At 40.5% G+C, this 19,219-nt stretch overlaps 2 protein-coding genes across 4 annotated transcripts; both read right to left on the bottom strand.

Annotated features, from left to right (window-relative positions):
• Window positions 1-1,046: 1,046 nt before the first annotated feature.
• On the bottom strand, window positions 1,047-13,596 carry rhot1b (ras homolog family member T1). 2 transcript variants are annotated; one of them, XM_053418744.1, is made up of 20 exons: window positions 13,233-13,596; window positions 12,154-12,212; window positions 11,949-12,030; window positions 11,681-11,724; window positions 11,545-11,598; window positions 11,358-11,410; window positions 10,901-11,009; window positions 9,433-9,534; window positions 9,068-9,166; window positions 8,832-8,940; window positions 8,604-8,724; window positions 8,074-8,158; window positions 7,491-7,636; window positions 7,216-7,316; window positions 6,782-6,912; window positions 6,395-6,478; window positions 5,861-5,983; window positions 5,565-5,767; window positions 3,976-4,098; window positions 1,047-2,304 (listed from the first exon to the last, which is right to left on the bottom strand). In XM_053418744.1, the coding sequence occupies exons 1-20, from the start codon at window positions 13,267-13,269 to the stop codon at window positions 2,187-2,189; spliced, it is 1,983 nt and encodes a 660-aa protein (XP_053274719.1). In that variant the 5' UTR covers window positions 13,270-13,596; the 3' UTR covers window positions 1,047-2,186. The 2 variants fall into 2 exon arrangements, with proteins under 2 accessions (XP_053274719.1, XP_053274720.1); XM_053418745.1 differs by lacking the exon at window positions 3,976-4,098 and having other exon boundaries at window positions 13,233-13,592.
• Window positions 13,597-14,386: 790 nt separating this feature from the next.
• Window positions 14,387-18,895, bottom strand: LOC128436853 (arf-GAP with dual PH domain-containing protein 2). Of its 2 annotated transcripts, none has more exons than XM_053418746.1 (11): window positions 18,606-18,895; window positions 17,946-18,079; window positions 17,079-17,170; window positions 16,741-16,829; window positions 16,547-16,659; window positions 16,291-16,437; window positions 15,940-16,023; window positions 15,773-15,835; window positions 15,522-15,599; window positions 14,903-15,131; window positions 14,387-14,781 (listed from the first exon to the last, which is right to left on the bottom strand). In XM_053418746.1, exons 1-11 carry the CDS (start codon window positions 18,691-18,693, stop codon window positions 14,753-14,755), a joined length of 1,146 nt encoding a protein of 381 aa, XP_053274721.1. In that variant the 5' UTR covers window positions 18,694-18,895; the 3' UTR covers window positions 14,387-14,752. The 2 variants fall into 2 exon arrangements, with proteins under 2 accessions (XP_053274721.1, XP_053274722.1); XM_053418747.1 differs by having other exon boundaries at window positions 17,949-18,079; window positions 18,606-18,893.
• Between the last annotated feature and the right edge of the window lie 324 nt (window positions 18,896-19,219).

Below are 19,219 nucleotides of genomic sequence, written 5' to 3'. Positions count from 1 at the left end.
GGGCCTTCGCGATGCTTTGTTTTAATTAAACAGCCGCGGCACGTGCCCAGCGGTTTAACCACAAATACCAATGATATCGGTGAAAGTCAAGTTTATTACCGATGTGCAGATGTCGGTAAACGAGGCGAATATCGGCCGCTACCAATGTTCGGCCGATACTTCGGTGCAACACTAGATATTAGATAATTTCCCACGGAACACTGGTTGAAAATCACTGCTCTACTGTACCTCTCCACTGAAACCCTCTGCCGTTTCAAATGATTCTAAAGTTTGCAAGTTGAGCTGCAGATGCTGGATATTTGAACTATATATAATAACATTTCAGGAAACTTTTCCAACCATCAAGGCTTATCCATTACTTTTAGCTGGTTACTTTTTCCATCTTAAGCAAAGTATTTCAGCTATGCACAACTTTGAGCAAGCAATATCAACCATTCATTTAAAATATAATGTGATATTTTAGGCATTAAGCATTTCAACTGTTAGCCATCACTATTATGCCAACCATTCACCCATAACCTTTAGAGAACACCTCTTTGCTCATATATCAGGTTCCCACAATTTGGGGATTCTGCATATTGAGTTTGTTAGTGATCAAAAACAGAATACACAAAATGACTAGAAAAGCGATATATAAATACAAAACCCATTTACCATTTACAAACATACACTGAATATACTTAGTGCTTGTATACACTGAAATATACTCATGCATAGCAAACAACATATGGTTTCTAATTGGCCAATAATTCAGATTTCTAGGCAATGCTGCCCTCTTGTGTCTCAGTAAGTCTTGACATGACAACATTAAGGTTTGTTTATATGGTATGACATCAGAAACAAACGTTCTAACTGTAAACAAAACAATTGACAGTTCCTTTTCAATAATTCAAATACAGGCCACCATCTGCAACGTGTTCATTACAGGTAATACACGATTAACCATTGCCTCCAAGTCGCCTGTATAGATGAGTGCTCCTCAGAAATACCCAAATAATTAAGTAGTAATGGAAAAATGTGGGTAAAAGGAAAAAATTCCATCGAACCAGATGTAACAGACATTTATTGATTGTAAACTTTTGGAAAGGCAGGGCAGATTAAATACATCAAACTGAACCTTGTGTCATGCCACATTATTGCATCTTCTGTGACCAGGAGAGATGGAATCAGGAATCCCAGCAAGACTCGACTGTCCTCCCGTCAGTCAACATACATACAACCCTGGAGTATTCGGCAAGCAATGAAGAGAAGTTGGCTCGGCCATTTCTTTAAAGGATTTCTTAAAACACTTGAATATGGTCGGTAATTGCATGCAAACACAAAATATACAGGTTGGCTGCAGAGTAAATGCACTCGCACAAGCTGTTGGAGTGATCAACACGTGAAGGAAAGAGGAGGAGGGGGAGGGAGAGAGAGAGAGAGAGAGAGAGAGAGAGAGAGAGAGAGGGAGAGAGAGAGAGAGAGAGCTTTCATTCCACACACTCATCCACTAGTGACAAACTGACATGCTCAGATGTACAAACACAGGAAAAGAAAAAGTTGCCTCCGAGCGCGTGGCCATGAAACACAAACCAATGTTCTGTCGAAACAAGTGATAGCTGCTAACGTTTGTGCAAGTCAATGACCTGGCTGTTGGACAAGGAAATGTACAATATACTATGTCATATACATTATTTACATCTTGTTCAGTCTAATAAAAGCAAATTGCCTCTATTGCACACCTCACACACCGTAATCCCCAATTCAAGTGACACCAAGAAGTTCTTCATTCCAAATCAGCAAGCAGCCAAAAAAATTGCTTTACGTTATCTCACTGTGGCTCATCAGCAGCCTACGGTATTTTCTTTAAATATAAATATAAAACATTACTTTACTTTGCAAATGCATTTAATTGCAGACGAACAGATTGAGCAAAAGAACAGTTTTTGTAAAAATTTTCAATGATCTTCAAGAAGGGAAAATAACGATGGAATGAAAACGGGAAAGAAAAAAAAGAGTTCACTAAGGTCATTTTGCACATGTTGTTTTTTTCTCCAGCAAAAACAAATTACTTTGTTCTTTTAAAGTATGAAACAATGACAGGCTTTCAATGGAAATGGGGAAAAGCTAAGGTTGTGACTGGTCACTCTAGTGTGTATGAAGCCATGTGTCATGGGTAAAGATGGCTGGACCAGTGTGTGGGAGGATCATCGGGATTTGAGCAGCACTCTGTACATGGTTAAGCCCAGCACCGCAAACACCGTGGCCCCGACGCTCGCCCTGAGCCAGAAGGTGGAGCTCTTCAGGTCTGCTTGAGTGACATGTCTGTAAAAAACAGAGAGGGTGATAAAGGAGATAAACACAGAGACCAAGTGAAGGGAGGAGCAGTTTAGAGTAAAGACGTCAAGATGAAAAAAGAGATGACAAGGAGAAAGATGAAAGAGCCTAGGTCTAGTGAGACTTCATCTATTAATCATAACTGGGTCGGAGCTGACTGATCACATCTCTGCACAATTTACAGCTCCTACTTTTTCCACTTTCACTAATGACTCAATTTTAAAATCCCAAGTGACAAATGCAAGGCAAAGTAATCGGAGGTGTTGCTGTGAAAGATGATGCAAAAATGTACATATAGGGAAAATATGGATGAAGTGAGGAAAGGAGAGAGACGGAGCCTCTTAAGGAAGCAGAAGCATATCACACAGACGAGGGACATGCAGGTTTATGGTTATGACATGAGACAACAAGACGAGACATCTCAGACGGCTGAGAACGAGCGACTGAGCAATGAAAAGAACTTGGAAATTGACACAAACTGAATTACAGCATTCAAATCAAACATGGAAACGCTGATTAAAATCCTCGTAAAAAGAGTTTGCTAGAAAATGTCAATATGAAGAAAGCTCTAAAAGAAAAATTGAAAGATGAAAATGTTGATATTCAACATGATTGTTTGGAGAAAAAGGGAGAAAAATCAAAAGACAACTTGAAGGGAACGGAACAGAGGGCTAGTGACTCGTTAATAATGTTCTAACCGACCATCTATCTGAACAATGCTTTCCATATAGTCTACATAAGATGGGTCCAATCTGGGCCTTTAGTATGTATTGTGGATATATATATATATATATATATATATAGTGTCTTGTCCTTATCCATGATTATTTTTCTCTTTTATCTAACTTGTCTGATGATTTAACCGAATCATTAGTGAATGTTCCAGGTCTGCTGTTGTGTTTGTGCTTACGTGCATGAACTACAGCTGTGTTTTTAATGTGTGTGCAAATGAGTCTCAGACCGTCTGATTCAGTTCTTATGTAGTAGATGGGTTTTCATGGCATACACTGTTGCCAAGGTAACATGTTGAAGTAAAAAGTTACTTATTTTCTGCCTTTCGAGCCCCTGAAGTGTTTTTACAGGCACATTCCCTGAGAAATAATCTGGAAATTAAACTAAACAAATTTACTAGAGCAAAGGAGTAAAAAACTAAAAAACAAACATGCATTACTTATATATACTGTATGGAAAAAGAAGAAAAAGCTGATGGAAGATTCCTCATAAGGGAAAGTAAAAAGCAATTGGAGGTGAAGACAGCCTGCAAACGACAGTCACTTATTATATTTGTGCATTATTATCTGTAGCTACACCAAAAACTCATGTCAGTATTTACACAAATGAAAGCAGAAGAAATATTTACATAAGAAAGGATTTAAATTTAAATGGATTTTAAAGTCATTAATATTAATTTACTCTCTGTAATCTGATATTTTACTGTGCCTTTGTGTAATACTTCAAATAGTACAAGGGATGGCAGTGACAGTTAAATATTGGATTCACTTCCATTGGTTGTAATTTGCATCATTTTCTTTCGGAACCTGTCACTAAAGAATCAGTCCAATCCCTCCAAACCAAACAACTTCAACTTCAGAATGAAAAGGAAGAAATGACTGATGGGAGAGGGCACAGATGATAACGTGTCAGAAAGGTAAAGAGGACCTTCCAAGTACGACAGCGTAGAGTTTGGCCCTGACCGTCTGGAGCAGCTCAGAGTTGAGGAAGTTCTGACACAGGCAGAAGGTGCACCGGTTACAAGTGCACATGCAGCGCAGCCGGGCGTGGCTGAGGAGAGACAGCCACACAGAAACACATGAACCACACACAGTGGGTATTAAAACACATACAGAAGCAAATCCGGCAAACACACACAGACAGACAAGGGAAGGGAAGAAAGTTAAGAGTTTAAAGACGACTCCAACAATACAAGGGTCCAACATGGCTCATCACATGAGAGCCAGGTCCATAAAGAGAAGTAGAAATCGTTCAGCTGGGAGATACATTCATTTTTTAGTGTAGAAAAACGATAAACAAATGCTCAGATGAAATGTTTGTGTGAGCCTCTGGGTGAGATCAACATTTGTTTAACTGAAGAGCAAAACACTGCATCAGACTGAAAGCTACATCCCCACAGGGCAGTGGAACGTAGAATGAGGAGCATGATGTCAGAAACTGCGACGTGCAGAGAGCTGGAATGTGCTCACAGGGAAGATGTTTACTCTGAGTGAGGGAATGAAGCAGCAGAAATTATAGCGAGTAGGATATAGCTTTGTATTTAAACTTTAAAATGTGTCTAGATGATTCCTAACTAATAAAAAAACATCCCAACCTCCCCACCTGCTCACATGAATTCATTCTTAGATGATCTGTAGCTGTGGATTTACAAAATTAGTGGTCTGCGGTAGTTTTCCACAGACATATGGGAATCTTTAAACAAACTACAGATTGTCTTTAAAAAATATCTCCCAGTAGAATCAGCTTGCAGATCATTATAAAACACAGGCAGGTTGTAGCAACAGTTACCAAACTGAATTTCCATTTCATGCAAAAGAAAGCAATCTTCTTGTGACTGAGAGTTTCTACCAACATGCAACCAACGTGGTTAAGTCCATGTGAAATCCTCATACATTAGGGCTGCACCGCCACAGTGATGGGAGACTGACTCTGACTGGTGCTATCTCCCTTAATGTAGGTCACAGAGCAAATGTGAGGGATTGTATTAGTTGAAGTGAAATTTGTTTGTGACATTGGTCACATTCTTAACCAAAGTTAGTTTATAATGTCATCAAGACCTCCAGAGAATGTTTGGTTATTGAGTCGGTGCTGAGATATATCATTACTTATCTGTAGTGACATCATCATCATTACTGACTGGTGAACAGCAGTTAGTGATCGGTACCATCAAGCACATGCCAAATTCAACTACTTTGTTGATGAACTCCTTACATGTCCTAAATCATGGTAATAAGAAAAGGGCCTCATGTTTACAAACAAGTTACTATAATTTGTAGGATATTGTAATCAGGGCAAATACAATATCTCACTTTAGTCTATAATGTATAACAAAGCTGTAACATTAAAATTACAGTAACTCTTATACTTGTGAACATGAGCTGGGTTTACTAAATACACATTAACCAATTAAAAATGCTTCTTATAATTAAGTTCTTCAGTCAGTTAACTCTCCTGGCTAATGTGTAAAATACCTAGTGGAAGTTTAAAGACTCTAGATCTAGTATTTGAATACGTACGGGTACATGGCCATGGTGGTTAGTTTGGTGTAGATGTCTTTGCTGGGTGCTGCTGCCGTGCTGCAGGTGAAGGACTGGGGAGGCGGCATCTTGTGCTTCCTGCAGAACTCCAGGGGAGTGCAGCCATACATCTGTTTGATCTCAGGCAGGTCTGACTTGGTTGCGATCATCATGCACGGAGTCTTACTGTCCATGTAGTGTTGCTGTGGGAGGAGGAGAGAGGGTGAGGAACGGTCGTGTACGAGACATTAAACGAGTGAACAGTTGTCTTGGTAAAACAGCACACATGGTTTTACCTTGAAGACTTTGGCGCAGTATTCGAAGGAGTAAGGGTTACTGACATCGTACACCAGGCAGACTATGTCACAGGCCATATCAGCGTCGGACAAGTAGTCGAAGTCAGGGAACACTTCATGAAGCTGGAGGGAAGACGACAGGAGAGGACATGAGAGGAAAGAAAGGCTCCTTATACAACACAATGGGACTTTTACTGAGAAACTGTACCCTCCTCTTTCATGTAGAGACAAAACTGTCTATCAATCTGTTTTTTTTATGGCTTATACATACAGCCAGATAAGTAGAGCCAACCTCCTGCTGGGTTGGTCTTGATGGTTCACAGTTGACAATTTTGCACACAATTGATATCACTTTAAAATATTGTACTTAATTGTTTTGTTATATGATTAAATGGAATACATCATTTATTATTAAATATTATTCTTTTAATATAACCATCTTTATTATTGTTTTATCACTGGAAGAGCTTTATTTAGACACGACAATTAGAGAAATTGATAGAAATCCAAATCATAGGGGTTTCTGATACTCACCAGAAGGTATTTCTCCTGACCGTAAACATATGTTGTGCTGATGGCGTAGTAGGATCTGTGCTCCTCTCGAATCGTCTTTTGGCGCTGAGGGAGAAAGGTCACATAAATCAGTCATTACATACTATTTATTAATATTTACAAAAACACAGCCTGACATGACATGAAATATTTAAATGGAATACTTCCCATATGTGATAATGTAATGCAATATTAACTTTTTGGAGTGTCAGCGTTGGAAGGCTTAATAATAATAATAAACAATAATAAACACTGTTTTATTCACTGCAGGACACAGTGAGTTATCTTTGATGGCAAAATAGGCATTGAAATGTTTGTGTCTATAACTATAAAAATACGGACCATATATATTCACAATGTTTGTTTTACCATGAGGTTTCTACCCAGGAAAGCCTGGAGGAAACCGCTCTTGCCGCTGCCAACGTCTCCAAAGACGTTACAGCGGAAGACGCCGCGCTGGGTCTGCTTCTTCTGCAGGTCGATCTTCTTATCTCTGGTCACTGCAGAGGGCAAAACCCCAAACACACGGGCGTCAATGGATCAGTTCAGACTGCTGCTGTACTCAACACATGCCTGCAGCCACTCAGCACTAACAGTCAGATCAATGTGCTGTTTACTAACTAACTGTGTAATGAAGGACTTAAGGAAAGAAGAAGTATTAAATAATGTAATTTTTTCTTAGAAACATTGCAGTGCATTGCTTCACTCTCGCATTTTTGATATATAAAAACAACACAATCAGGACCTATATGTCATTATGTAGGTTTATAATAGCTAATATGTAAACTACAAATGTCACAAACCTGTAATTCCTGATGCCTGCGACTCCTGCTCAGCAACTATAGAGTAACCAAGATATCCCAAATACTCCAGGCATCGCTGGACGTCCAGATATGTCGTCAGCCTGAACGTGAGAAAGATGGAGGAGAACAAACTAAGTAGTGGATCCATTAATATAGAAATCTGGCATCTAACCAACAGCATCTTTCGAATTTGACCACCAGATGTCGCCAAAGTTAAACTTTTTTTTTCACTCCACACATAGCTTCTTAAAATTATACTAAATTGTGCCCCTTACGTCCACTGGGAGAGATATCCCTGGTAGGTGATCCAGCCGTTGTCATTAGTGGAAACTGTGTTACTGACGTCAGCTCCCCAGGGCATGTAGGGGAAAACCTCAAACAGGTCCCTCAGCTCATCTGGTGACAAGGCACAGTCTCGGTCCTGTTTGACACAAAGATTGTGGGTCAGGGAATCTGGACCCGAAATATGGAAAAGCTATGCTAAAGTTAGGAAATATTCAGGAAGTACACTTGCTCCGTAGATAACAGTATATGACTCAGTGTAATTCACTTTGTTTACCACTTGTAGATCTCTACCGGGGAAAAAACACATGACAAACCAAAGCACACGTCCGTAGTTGGACACTGATCAGTATAATTGAAAGCCGATCTTGACACAGGCGACCGCTTTCACTCCTTGACCGAGCCTAATGCTCCTGCCAATCCCTGCTCAGCGGTGAGGGGTTAAATCACGCCTGGCCAGGTGGACAGCGTTAGCTCTGGGTGAGGAATTTGTTTGTGCACGGTGCTGGGTACTGAGCAGCTTCTCTCCGAGGCAGAGGCTGATGTAAATAAAGAACCAGACTTACAGGATCGTACCTTATCGTGTTTGTCAAAGACGCTCTGGAGGAAGAGGTAGGCATTGTGGTTGAGCTCCGTGGTGCAGTCTATAGGGACTTTCAACCTGGAGAGAATTAAATATGACAGTTTCCACACATATTTAAGGAAACAGACACAAGATGAACACAATGAACATTACTACACAAATAAAGAGGAAATGTTTCAGATGTGATGAGAGTGTACATGTTAAGTCAACTATTGATCCTTCTTTGCAAAAAACTATGGTGTTAAATTAATTAAGCTGTTTTCCGACATGAACTTCAGAAAATACCTGGAAAGTTGGGCCAGGAATCTAGTAACAAATTAACAGCATTGAAAGTTTGACCAAAGGCACAACTGGGGATCATTTTCTCTCCTTCAAAAAGACAGAAGATAGAATAATTTCATGTTTGTGTCAACTGGAAAAAAAAAGGAGAACATTTTACTTGAGAAAATACAGTTTTAGCCTGGGCCACACGATATAACCTTGATATATACTGAGGGAAACCAGAAAAAGGTTCTGGACTCACGGTGGGAAGAGGTAGTCCTGATTTAAGTCCAGGTCATCGTCATATCCGAACCTCCTCAGCACCGTCCAGGTCGTTTCATGACGGCCTCGCTGAATGAACAAGGTGTGCAGGAACAGGAAGCCTGGGGAGGAAGGACACATAAATACAAAACAGTTATATAGTAATGGAAAAGCAGTTCTGTTATTGTATGGTTAAAGAAATGAAGGCGGTCAGTCTGTTTGTTCCTACCTTTCAGACTGAGTCCGTTATCACAGACTCCATCACTTAAATTCTTCCTCACTACATTTTTCACATCCTCTAACGCCTGAGGCTCGAGTGGGGTGTTGAAACATGTCCGCTGTGAACAATCAGACATTTATTGTATGTCAAAAACTAGCAAAGAGATCACAAGTGAATGTTTTAAGAGATTATTTCAAAAAGCTGAGTTGCTAAATGTAGTTTTATAAATCCATCAGTTGATTTACCTGGAAGAAGTTGAGCTCAATGTCATTAAGAATCCCATCATTGTCTAGATCCGACACTTTGAAGATTCGAGTCAGAGCTTTCACACAAAGCAGCTTCATCTGGAAATAAAAGGTGATAAATGAAAGTTACTATATTTAAGATATTTCACACGTTTATATACAAAAGAAACATTTTGCTTTTGGGGATTTAAGTCACACAGACTTTTGGGTTCAGATTAAAGATATTTAAATATATTGTGAAATTCTGTTAAATGTAAATTTAGAGGGATTATCTAATGCAGGCCTTGATGCAAAACAATGCACTCGGTCACAACCGCACTGTGAACAGTGGCGCTGACTTTGCATAGTTGTATTTTTGCTCTTACGTCTTTCCTCTCCGGACAGTAGAGGGGGCCGGTGGGGTGCAGAACGGCTTTTTGGGCGTAGTAAAACAGCTCTGAGATGTTCTTCAGGTTTTTTGCAGAACACTATTCAAATAACAAGAAGAAGAAGAAAGGAGTGCGGTTAACACTGGGATTTTCAATACTGCAGTCCAGCACTATAATGACCTCAAGAGCCTTGTAGCATATAAACATCTTAACACCTTTGAAAATCTCAATGTGCTGCAGCTTAATGTGAACAACTATCTGTTACATCAACAGTTTCCTGGAGTAGCAAGACAACAGCTGTTTATCTAAATGTCCCTTTGTGTGTGTGTGTGTGTGTGTGTGTGTGCACGTATATATGTGTTTGTGTTTACAGTGTATGTGTGTGAGAGGTTAGTCAGGGCCAGACATGGTTTACACATAGGATCTGTCTGAGCATCAGAAAAAAGCACCGGTGAATCCCTATTAGGAGCCAGTAGTTAGGTGTTAAAGACTGACACAGGAGGAGGTTAAGAGTCATTGACCCTGCTCAGACCTGGTATTAACATCCCTCCTGATTGATCCGATCACAAGCAGTCAGCGCTAAGTACAACTCACCCATATGTGTCCTGAGATCAGATCACTCAGAACTCACTGGGAGACGGTCTGGAATTCATGTGGCCACATTATTTTTCTCTGTGTGAATGCAAATGCATTTGCCCCAATTGAAGAACCACTAACCCACCGTACATTGACTTGTTGACACTGGTGACCACATAATGAATGGAACAGATACTCAAATGGGATAAGTCTGTCTTCAGATCTGCCCACAGCTTATTGATTCTGACTGACTGGGTAAAAACAACATTATTTGGTCCTAGCGTACACAAATAACATTTGGGATTATTTGCTTAAAGAGCGATGAAGTGAGCTCTGATCCCAGGAGATCACAGGAGATCACACAGGACGGGCGGTAAAGAAAGATGTGAACATGACCAGTTTGATTGTGTTCGACAGATAAGGAGTCACAGTACAGTCCATCATGACATGGGTTTGAGTTCATCTCAGAGCTGCTGTCAAGTATCAAATCCACTTGCACTGAATATACTGTCACTCAAAACTGAAACTCAGCACTTTGCAGTTGCTGTGCTTCCTCATTGTGAACACTGCATGCTGGACACAGGCACAATATAGCATCTATAGAGGAGAGGACACAACAGAGAGGATAATAAAGCAGATCTGTCGTGAGGCTTCCCCAGTCGAGCAGTTCATAAAGTTACAAAACTCACACAGCTGATTAATGACAAATATTATGGGAGAAATTGTTTGGTTGAAAGTGAACATCGTAAAATAAGAAAATGTTGTGTGATCTCCAGTTGGCTTTGGATTTTTTTCTATTGTTGATAGCAGTGCATTGTCCCACACTGAAACCTATTGTTTCACTAGTGAGGAACCAGAGCAACAGTAAACAAAGAGTTCCGTCTCTCACCTCAACACAGGTCTCTATCTCACTGTACTGGTTCATTATGGGAAGTATGGTCTCCATGCTGCTGTGTTCCACCAGGTCCGACTTGTTCCCCACCAGGATCAGAGGAACCCTGGACAACACAACCACAACATTGAGTATTAAGACAAATATATGTGATTTCTTTGGACACATTTCTGTATTTTTCCTACAAGAACAGCAGTGGCTCATTTCACAGTGAGTGCAGGAAACTGAATCTGATCATGTGAGATGCTGCACAGTCACTGCTGTTCACTGTGAAGCTTTGATGCTGCAGAAAAAGGCTCTTTTCAAAAACGTTCCATTGGGTTGATTGTGCAGTAGTAATTATCTGTGCTAGAGGTCAGAGACAGAGAAACAGATGTCCTCTGTCTCCCTATTTCATTTGTCTGAAACCAACATGACAAACACAACTTTGGACTATTTTTAAACAAGTTCACACCTGCTGTCCTTGTCCGTGTTCTCAATAATGAGAGGGATCCAGTGGCTGGTCACCTACACAGGCCGACACAAAGGTAGAGAAGATCAAACTTCTGAGACACGACTCCTAATTTATGAGTCACATATTTAAAGTGTAACTGTAATACAAACAATTTATGGAAATGCAGGCAGCAGCAGAGGTAACTCACCTTTTCTATGGACTTCTTGTTGTTGACAGCGTAGACAATGCAAATGACATTTGCCTATGACGGAGACAGACACACGTTTTAAGCTTTGACCTGAAAACATCTCTTCTCTCTCTGCCACAGAAATGCACTGACTCACCTTAGAGATCTCCTGAAACAGCTGCTCGTCCGTCTGCTCTGCCTCTGTCACGAAAGAGACAAACATACGATTGTTAAAATATAGAGAAAAAAATTCTTTCTCAAGTAGCAAATCAGGAAATAGTGTGAAGATATATGATTTTCACGATTTATGATTAACCAAGACCTTACCAAAATGATCAATAAACAGAAGTTAAAGCACCATCAGATAGACGCATTTTTCAGTTACTTCAGAGGGAAAAGAGGAAACAGATATGTTCTTAAACTACCTGAATAGTCCACGATATGCGTGGGAACTCTCTCTGGTGTGACATCTGCAGGTATGGTGATTTCCTCAGCTCGGTAGGGCACCTAGGAACAACACAAGTGGTACGTTCGACTATGGCTTAAGTAGACATGTTTACAACTGGCTACAGCTTCATTAATCCTGATGTGAAGTGTTATCAATATCTGATATAATAGGTTTCTCTGTACCACGTGTGGGAACTCCTCGCTGACCAGGGACATGATGAGAGAAGTCTTCCCCACCTTGGCTGTGAAGAGAGGGAGCACCAGGAGGGGTTTAGCATTCCTTGAATTACGGCTGGATGATATAGCCCAAAATTACTAAAGATACATATTTTAAATCAGTCAACCTCCATAATTATCAGGATTAAAGTCACATGATTATATATTAAATATACTGAGCCTTTGTTATATTGCTATAGATGCAGATGATAATGCAATGGTTGTTGATATTGTTTTATCTCCCAGCCCAATCAATAAACCATCACTAAATCATGATAAGTCATGTTAATGTTTTTCCTGTTGGGACTACATTTCTCTATTTAGCAGGAAAGAAAAGTAATAAACTATTACTACCACAAGGCGACACAGATTTCATGTTATGAACATTACTAAACAACATGGTCATTTGGTTTGTCTGGTGTGTGATCTAAGAGATACGGGATCCATCCTGGATCCGATCTGCTTTTTCAATTCTGTTTCAAGCACTAAACATAAAATGAAGTCTAGATAATGAAACGGTTTATTTTGAGGACACTTACCTTTATTCACAGATATTATAATTATTAATTGAGCAGAGGAGACTTGCAAAAGGGAATATGTCACCTGACAGTTCTGGAGTTATTTGTGCACTGATATAAACTCAGGTCACAGAGAAATGGCTCTCATATCATTTTTAATTGAAATGCTAAATATATATATATATATATATTTTCCAATTGGTCCTTCAAAGATATTCCTAACCTCCCAGGCCATTGGGAGGATGCTCAAAGAAATACAACATATACTGAATGGAATCATTTTGAAGGGAAATGACGCAGATGCTGGGTCAAGAGAGAAGAATGATCTGCTGCACGTTTAATATATTTTATTGTTCGTTATGTTAATTACAAAGTGGGGGTTTAAATGGTCCACACGTCATCATGGGACTGACAGCATCACATGTGCAGCTGGTACCATTTCTGTCTCTCACACTCCATCTCTCAAACACAAAAACCACACAACACACACACACACACACTTTCTCTCACACCGTCGGCTTTACTTACACTCCCCCACTAATAAGATCCTCACGTCTTTTCGCATGGTGTCCGGCCTCAGTGTGAACCATGTAGGCTCCTGAGAGGATGAAGGAGACTCACTCCCAGCTCTGCGGGCCTGACTCGCTCTGCTCGCGGCTACCTTCACCTGTCCAGCTCCGGTTCCCTCAGCGGACCGATACCAGCCATTAGACGAGTCCTGGGTTTATATCGTCCGGTGTAAATCTGTCTTTTCTACCCGGGGACACAGTCAACAACGAGCTGGCTCTGCTTGTGTTCAGCTAGCTAACCTCACTTGACTGTGACAGCAGCGTTAGCGTTAGCGTGTGTCCTCCGCCACGCCCCTCCGACTCAGCTGACCGAGCAAAGATCGTATATTGACTACAGAGTCACTCCCTGTCCCCGTTTGCACTGTGCCATCCCTCTACTTTAATGGTTCACTTTGTATTCACGCCGAGAACTGCGATCCTAATTTTTGTTTTGGAATAAATGTTTGCACTATGTCTAACGGAAAATAACTTTTTAGTATCACCCTAACCCTAAACCTAATCGTATATGTATGTACACACTGTTTTCTACATGCTCGTTAAATTATCCTGATATAATTCCTTTTAATTTGTGTTAAGCTTAATTCATGTTTTAATTTGACCTCATTCTGACCTTCCCGCTGCTGTAACAACCAGATGTCCGCTGGTGTGTGGATCAATGAAGTTTTATCTCATCTCAATCTGATCTGATGCTGTGTTAGATAGCTCCATGACATTTGTGGGACCGGGAAAAAAGGCGAAGAGTGAGACGTCTTATATTTTGTCACAGCTCAGCAGCACCTTTCAATTTGTGCCGCCATCTACAGCCAAGAAAGGTAACTGCAGCAACCAGAGGTAAAGAGGGAAGTTCTCTAGGAATACTCTCAGTAAGCTTGTAGCATAGTTTCAGATCAAATACAGGGTACAGGTTGTATGAGAACACCATTCACTGTTGAGTATCAAAGCTATTATCTTAATGTCCTTATCTGTTATTTGAGTTAGGGACTTTATAGTATAAAAATAATAATTTCCCAGATATAGCGTTAGGGTTTAAAGGCTTCATCGGTTTGCTATGTCTACATTACTGAAAAAGTATATGCACATGTATATTTCAACTATACACAACTAAAATGCAACTGAGTGTGAGAGAGATTTAATTAAAAAAAATGTGCAATATTACTACAGACAAAGAAATGTGAAATTGTGCGTGAAAATCTACAGACCCTGTTTTTAATAAATACAACATTTTGCTCCAGTGTATTCATGGTGCTCCACACGAGAAGGCTTTCATCAGCAGGAACTTCTCCAAAGTGTAACACAGTAAGCACAGAGGCTGTAGCCTTTGCAAAGTGTTGGGGTTGAGTTTATTGTCAGTGGAGATGAAGAGTCCTGCTGGTAGTAAAGAGACTTTGGTTCTACTTCTCTCTATCCTCACTGGCAGGATTGGAAGTGAGGCGATCAGTCTGTTATGTTCCAAACGACCTCAAGAAAAAGGTGTTCTGCTCATTTCCCCCTAATCAGGTTGGCTTCATCTGTATTAAAGATAGGAAATAGAGAGTGAGGCAAAATCAAATGCACAATTAGTCCATGGTTTATGCCCTCTGGTGTGCAAGGGAAGACATTAGCTGCACTGTATCAGGTGTTAAATCTTACTAGCATAGTCCTCTGGGGTCATGGGCTGAGCGATGACCCGTCTCAGTGCCTCCACCCACTCCCTCTGCTCCTGCTCCTGGTCACACTGGAACACAAACTGTCGGCCTGGAGTCTGCAGGGTGATGCCACAGCGCCACCGGCCCCCCCTCGAGCTCTTGCCACTGCTCTCTGAGACCGAGTAGTTGTGGCTCTCTGTGCCAATGAAGACGGCGCCGCGCTCCATAGCATCCTGGACAAACGTGGAACGAGCATTATAAAGCATAATAAAAGCATAATAAAAACAACATGGGTGTAATAAATTAGTCCAACATGGGTTGAAACGTTTGCACATTTTGCCCTTTTCACCTATGCACCAGATAATAAGCCAAGGACAGCTTTTAAAGGTGTAGCTCAACCCCGGTCTTTCGTGTAATCAATTACATATAATGTCTTTTTTTATATCAGGCTAATATCTGCAAATGATTAAAACAGCGACATTTTCCTAGAAACTTTGTCTTCCTCCAAAATGAAATGTTTGAAGCCAGACTCCTTTACAACTGATGGTCGTTTTTTTTAATGTATTTTCTGAATCACTATGATCATAAAATGTAGACTATCAGACATATTTTGTGTTCTTTACCAGTGGAGTTTTAAAATACAGAAGTTTTCTGTTCATGGAGCACAGCGTGAACCACCTTTTCTTGAACGGCTCTCGTTGCTGAAAACACACACAATCACAGGTCGGGAAAAAAGACAAGCAGGAAGACAAAGAAAGAAGAAAGATAGATATAAGAAAGAAAGACAAAAAGAAAGAAAGAAAGGAATTAGTTTTTCAGATGTACCAAAGGTAAGCCAATCCAATTCATTTTTGTATTAACATATGTGACCGACCGTTGGGCCGGTTTTCTCCATGTATCCCTCCTTCAGGCAGTGATTTGTCAACTGAGGTATAAACTGTGTAAAGAAACACACGTCGTATTGTTAACTGGACAAAAGTTGCAGTTCAAAATGTAACCAGCAGTCTATGTGAGTTGAATCCTGATGAAAAATGTTCTCACGTCACTGCCTTGAAGGGTGGGATGTTTCTTCTGGAGGTAAGCCAAGCGTGTTGCCCGGATGGCATTGAATAGGGATACAATGACCTGTAGCATAAGGCATCAAACAAAGGGCAGTGAATGACAAAGTCTAGTACTGTACGTGACCTGCATTGTCTGGACAGCTTCAGTTATTTTAAAGGGTTCAGTTTAAGAGGGTCAGCTAAATGGTGTTAAAAGGTAAGCAGGTCTACACATGACTGACTGGGGTCCATGCTGCAGACTTCGATTGCTGCATTCGCCAAGACACACGTCATCTATCTGTCGCTCACATGTGGAGGTCAAACCACACTGGGCTCCGGCAGCTGAGCTCACCTGACCGCTCTCATGGTAGACAAACAGATTCCTCATGCGTTCGTCCTGATGGTAGGAGATCTGCAGGCCGTGAGCATGGCCGATCTTCTCCGGCTGGAAAACTGCGTTCAGATCCTTCATGCTGATGACCGCTTTGGGAACCTTGGACTTTTTTTTAAGGAGAAAGGTGTGGGAGGGGTTTAACGATTAGAATTAACCAGTTCTTGTGCTCATCAGACAGAAATGTAGACTACGATATGGCAACTGGACCACTCACGTCCTCTTTTATGAAGTATTTGAGGGTGAAGTCTTTCTTGGACAAAAGAAAGATCCTCTTAAGAAACTGCTTGTTGTCTTTGCCTTTCTTCATTAGTGTGGCCTCAAACAGATCTGCATCGGATACATCACATGAATAGGATTGGTATAGAAAACAGGGAAATCTTCCTGTTTCTATAATGGAAGGTTTATTACCTGAGCAATAACCTTGTTGAAAGTAGGTGTTTTCTCCGGTGAATTCTCTTCTTTCATACTTTGCGCGGATCCATTGATCCTTGAGAACTCTGAGAGCAGCACAAAACATGGATGAAACATGAGCCACTGAAAACCTGTTTACCTGACATTGATGAATGAATAGAGCTCATACTGTCTATGGTAGAGGATCTAAACCACAGCACCCAACTCTTACTGGTTGTTCCCTTTTTCCGTGTGCATCAGGAGCGCTCCATTGCCATTCATAGTATTTGTTGAGTCTGAAACTTTCACTTCCACAGGGCTAATGAGGCGAGCGGTTGGTGTCCGCGGTTACTCACATGCAGTCTTTTTGCTGCGGCCGGTAGAAAAAGGCAGGGACACACTTCTCGAAAGTGGCTTTGGCAGCAGAGTTCCCCTTCTCCTGCATGAACTGAAACCAGAGAAAAGAAGGTCAAAACAAGTCAAGTAATATTCAGGCTGGGCAGCTAATTTGGGATTTCCTGCTTTGCTTTTGCAAGATGAAACTCGTGAGATTAGAAAACAATCTGAAAACCAGAGCTCAGCTGTGTATTGTTGATTTTCAAAAACTCAAAATTCAAAGGCTATTTGCTAGTGTGTAGTAAAATGATAAACACGATAAACAATTGGAAAAAACAATAACTATAAACATGTATAATATGTCTATAAATGGCCAAATGTGCAATATACAAACAAATGTATAGAACAAACCAGAAAGGCTAATAGTTGATCAAACCTCCTCCGCGGCCCAACAGTCCCCTCATGAAACCACATTTATATTCACCATAGATACAGTTTTTGATTTGGATCTGCACCAAATCACACACACCCATAAATATAATTTCCCTTATTATGCCTGATTGGTCCATGAATGATTCTCTGAGAAATTAAGACAAATTCTGAAAAACACCTTATCTCTTAATGTTAAAGAAAATGAAAAACTAAATCCTGGATCAAGCCCCTAATTGGATCATCACCAAATTTTGATTGGGTTCTTCCCTGACCCATGCCACATCCTTCCAGCAAGTTGTGGTGATAATCTGTGCAGTCGTTTTTGGGTAATGCTGCTCATAAACAAACCAGCCAACAAACAGGAGTGACAGCATAACCCTCCTTGGCTGAGGGATTAACAAATACCTGTTATAGCTGTAAAAAGCCACTAAAAGATGAATTCAAACTATACAAACCACCTCTACTAGGGATTCTTCCCAGAGATCCAGACGTATGGATTTGACTCTGCTGACGGCGGGTAAATTACGATGCAACCCCGAGCAGTTCAGACACACAAAGATACCGAGAGTGTACGAGGCCCAGTCCGGCTCTGTAGGCACAATATTCACTTTGTTAGTGGGAACTTCAAATACAATGGGAGCCATGATTACAGCCCACAGTGACATACTATTGTCTCAAATGTGGAAATAACAAATACGTTAATAAAATGAAGTGATCCAAGCAGTTAAGATTTAATTTTGTCTTCCAAATACACATTATATGTCTCTCTTTCGTTCACACACATAGACACAGACAATGTTTTAGCTGTTGTTGGTTTTAATGGTGAAAATGTGATGTGAGTGACAGGAGGAACAATGAGGTCATGCCATAGAAAATACAGCAACTCCACTTCCCCTCACCGAGGTTTTTATAACAAGTGATTTGGTGAAAACAACATTATGTTGGATATACTTTAACAAACATCATCACGTGGCACGGTGGTCTAAGTTGTTTACCTTTTTTCACATGTAATGTATATATAAAAATATGTATAAATAGAAATATGTATCGCACAAAAAGCAAAACATTAAACAACAATGCAGATTTGGGTAATGAATATTGTTCAGTGTACTCACCAGGAGCTCCACAGTCAGCACACACCTTGTTCCCCGGCTGTTGCACCAACTTCAGCAGGATTTTGTTGTTTCTCTCCAGAGATGCCATAGGTGCCGATATATCTAGTTTATCTTCTGTTAGAGTAGAGTCCCAACAAATCTGCTACGTATTAACTTCATGTTGACTGGACACAGTTCAGGGTGCAGAGCGGCTCTCTTCTGTTGCCAGTCAAAAAAAAAAAAACTGACTTTCTTCTCACTGCCAGCATTTCCTCTTAAAAGCACAGCATCATGCAGTTTATTGTTCTGCACACAAACGCAAAGCCCCAGAATAACACAGAAAGGAAGTGAAACAGGGAGATAGACTTCCAGTATCAGGCTGGTAGAGTTGGATGAATATTTCGTAGAAAATGTGTCTAAATGTAGAGAGATGTTCATTCTACTGTAAATATAGAATCCTATATAGGCCCTGCTACAGTTGTTCTGTTCTGTTCTACCCTGCACACTGAAAGCACCCATCCCATTTAATCATGTTTATTTGTATTGCACCTCATCACAACATACATTGTCTCAATGAGCGTCAAAAAGTAAGATCGAGATCTGACACTAGCATGAAGAAATCCAGCAGTTACAAT

This window comes from Pleuronectes platessa, chromosome 3, assembly GCF_947347685.1.
Source record: "Pleuronectes platessa chromosome 3, fPlePla1.1, whole genome shotgun sequence".
NCBI classification, from domain to species: Eukaryota; Metazoa; Chordata; class Actinopteri; order Pleuronectiformes; family Pleuronectidae; genus Pleuronectes; species Pleuronectes platessa.
Note: the sequence above shows the minus strand (reverse complement) of the source record. Positions and strands in the feature narration are given on the sequence as shown.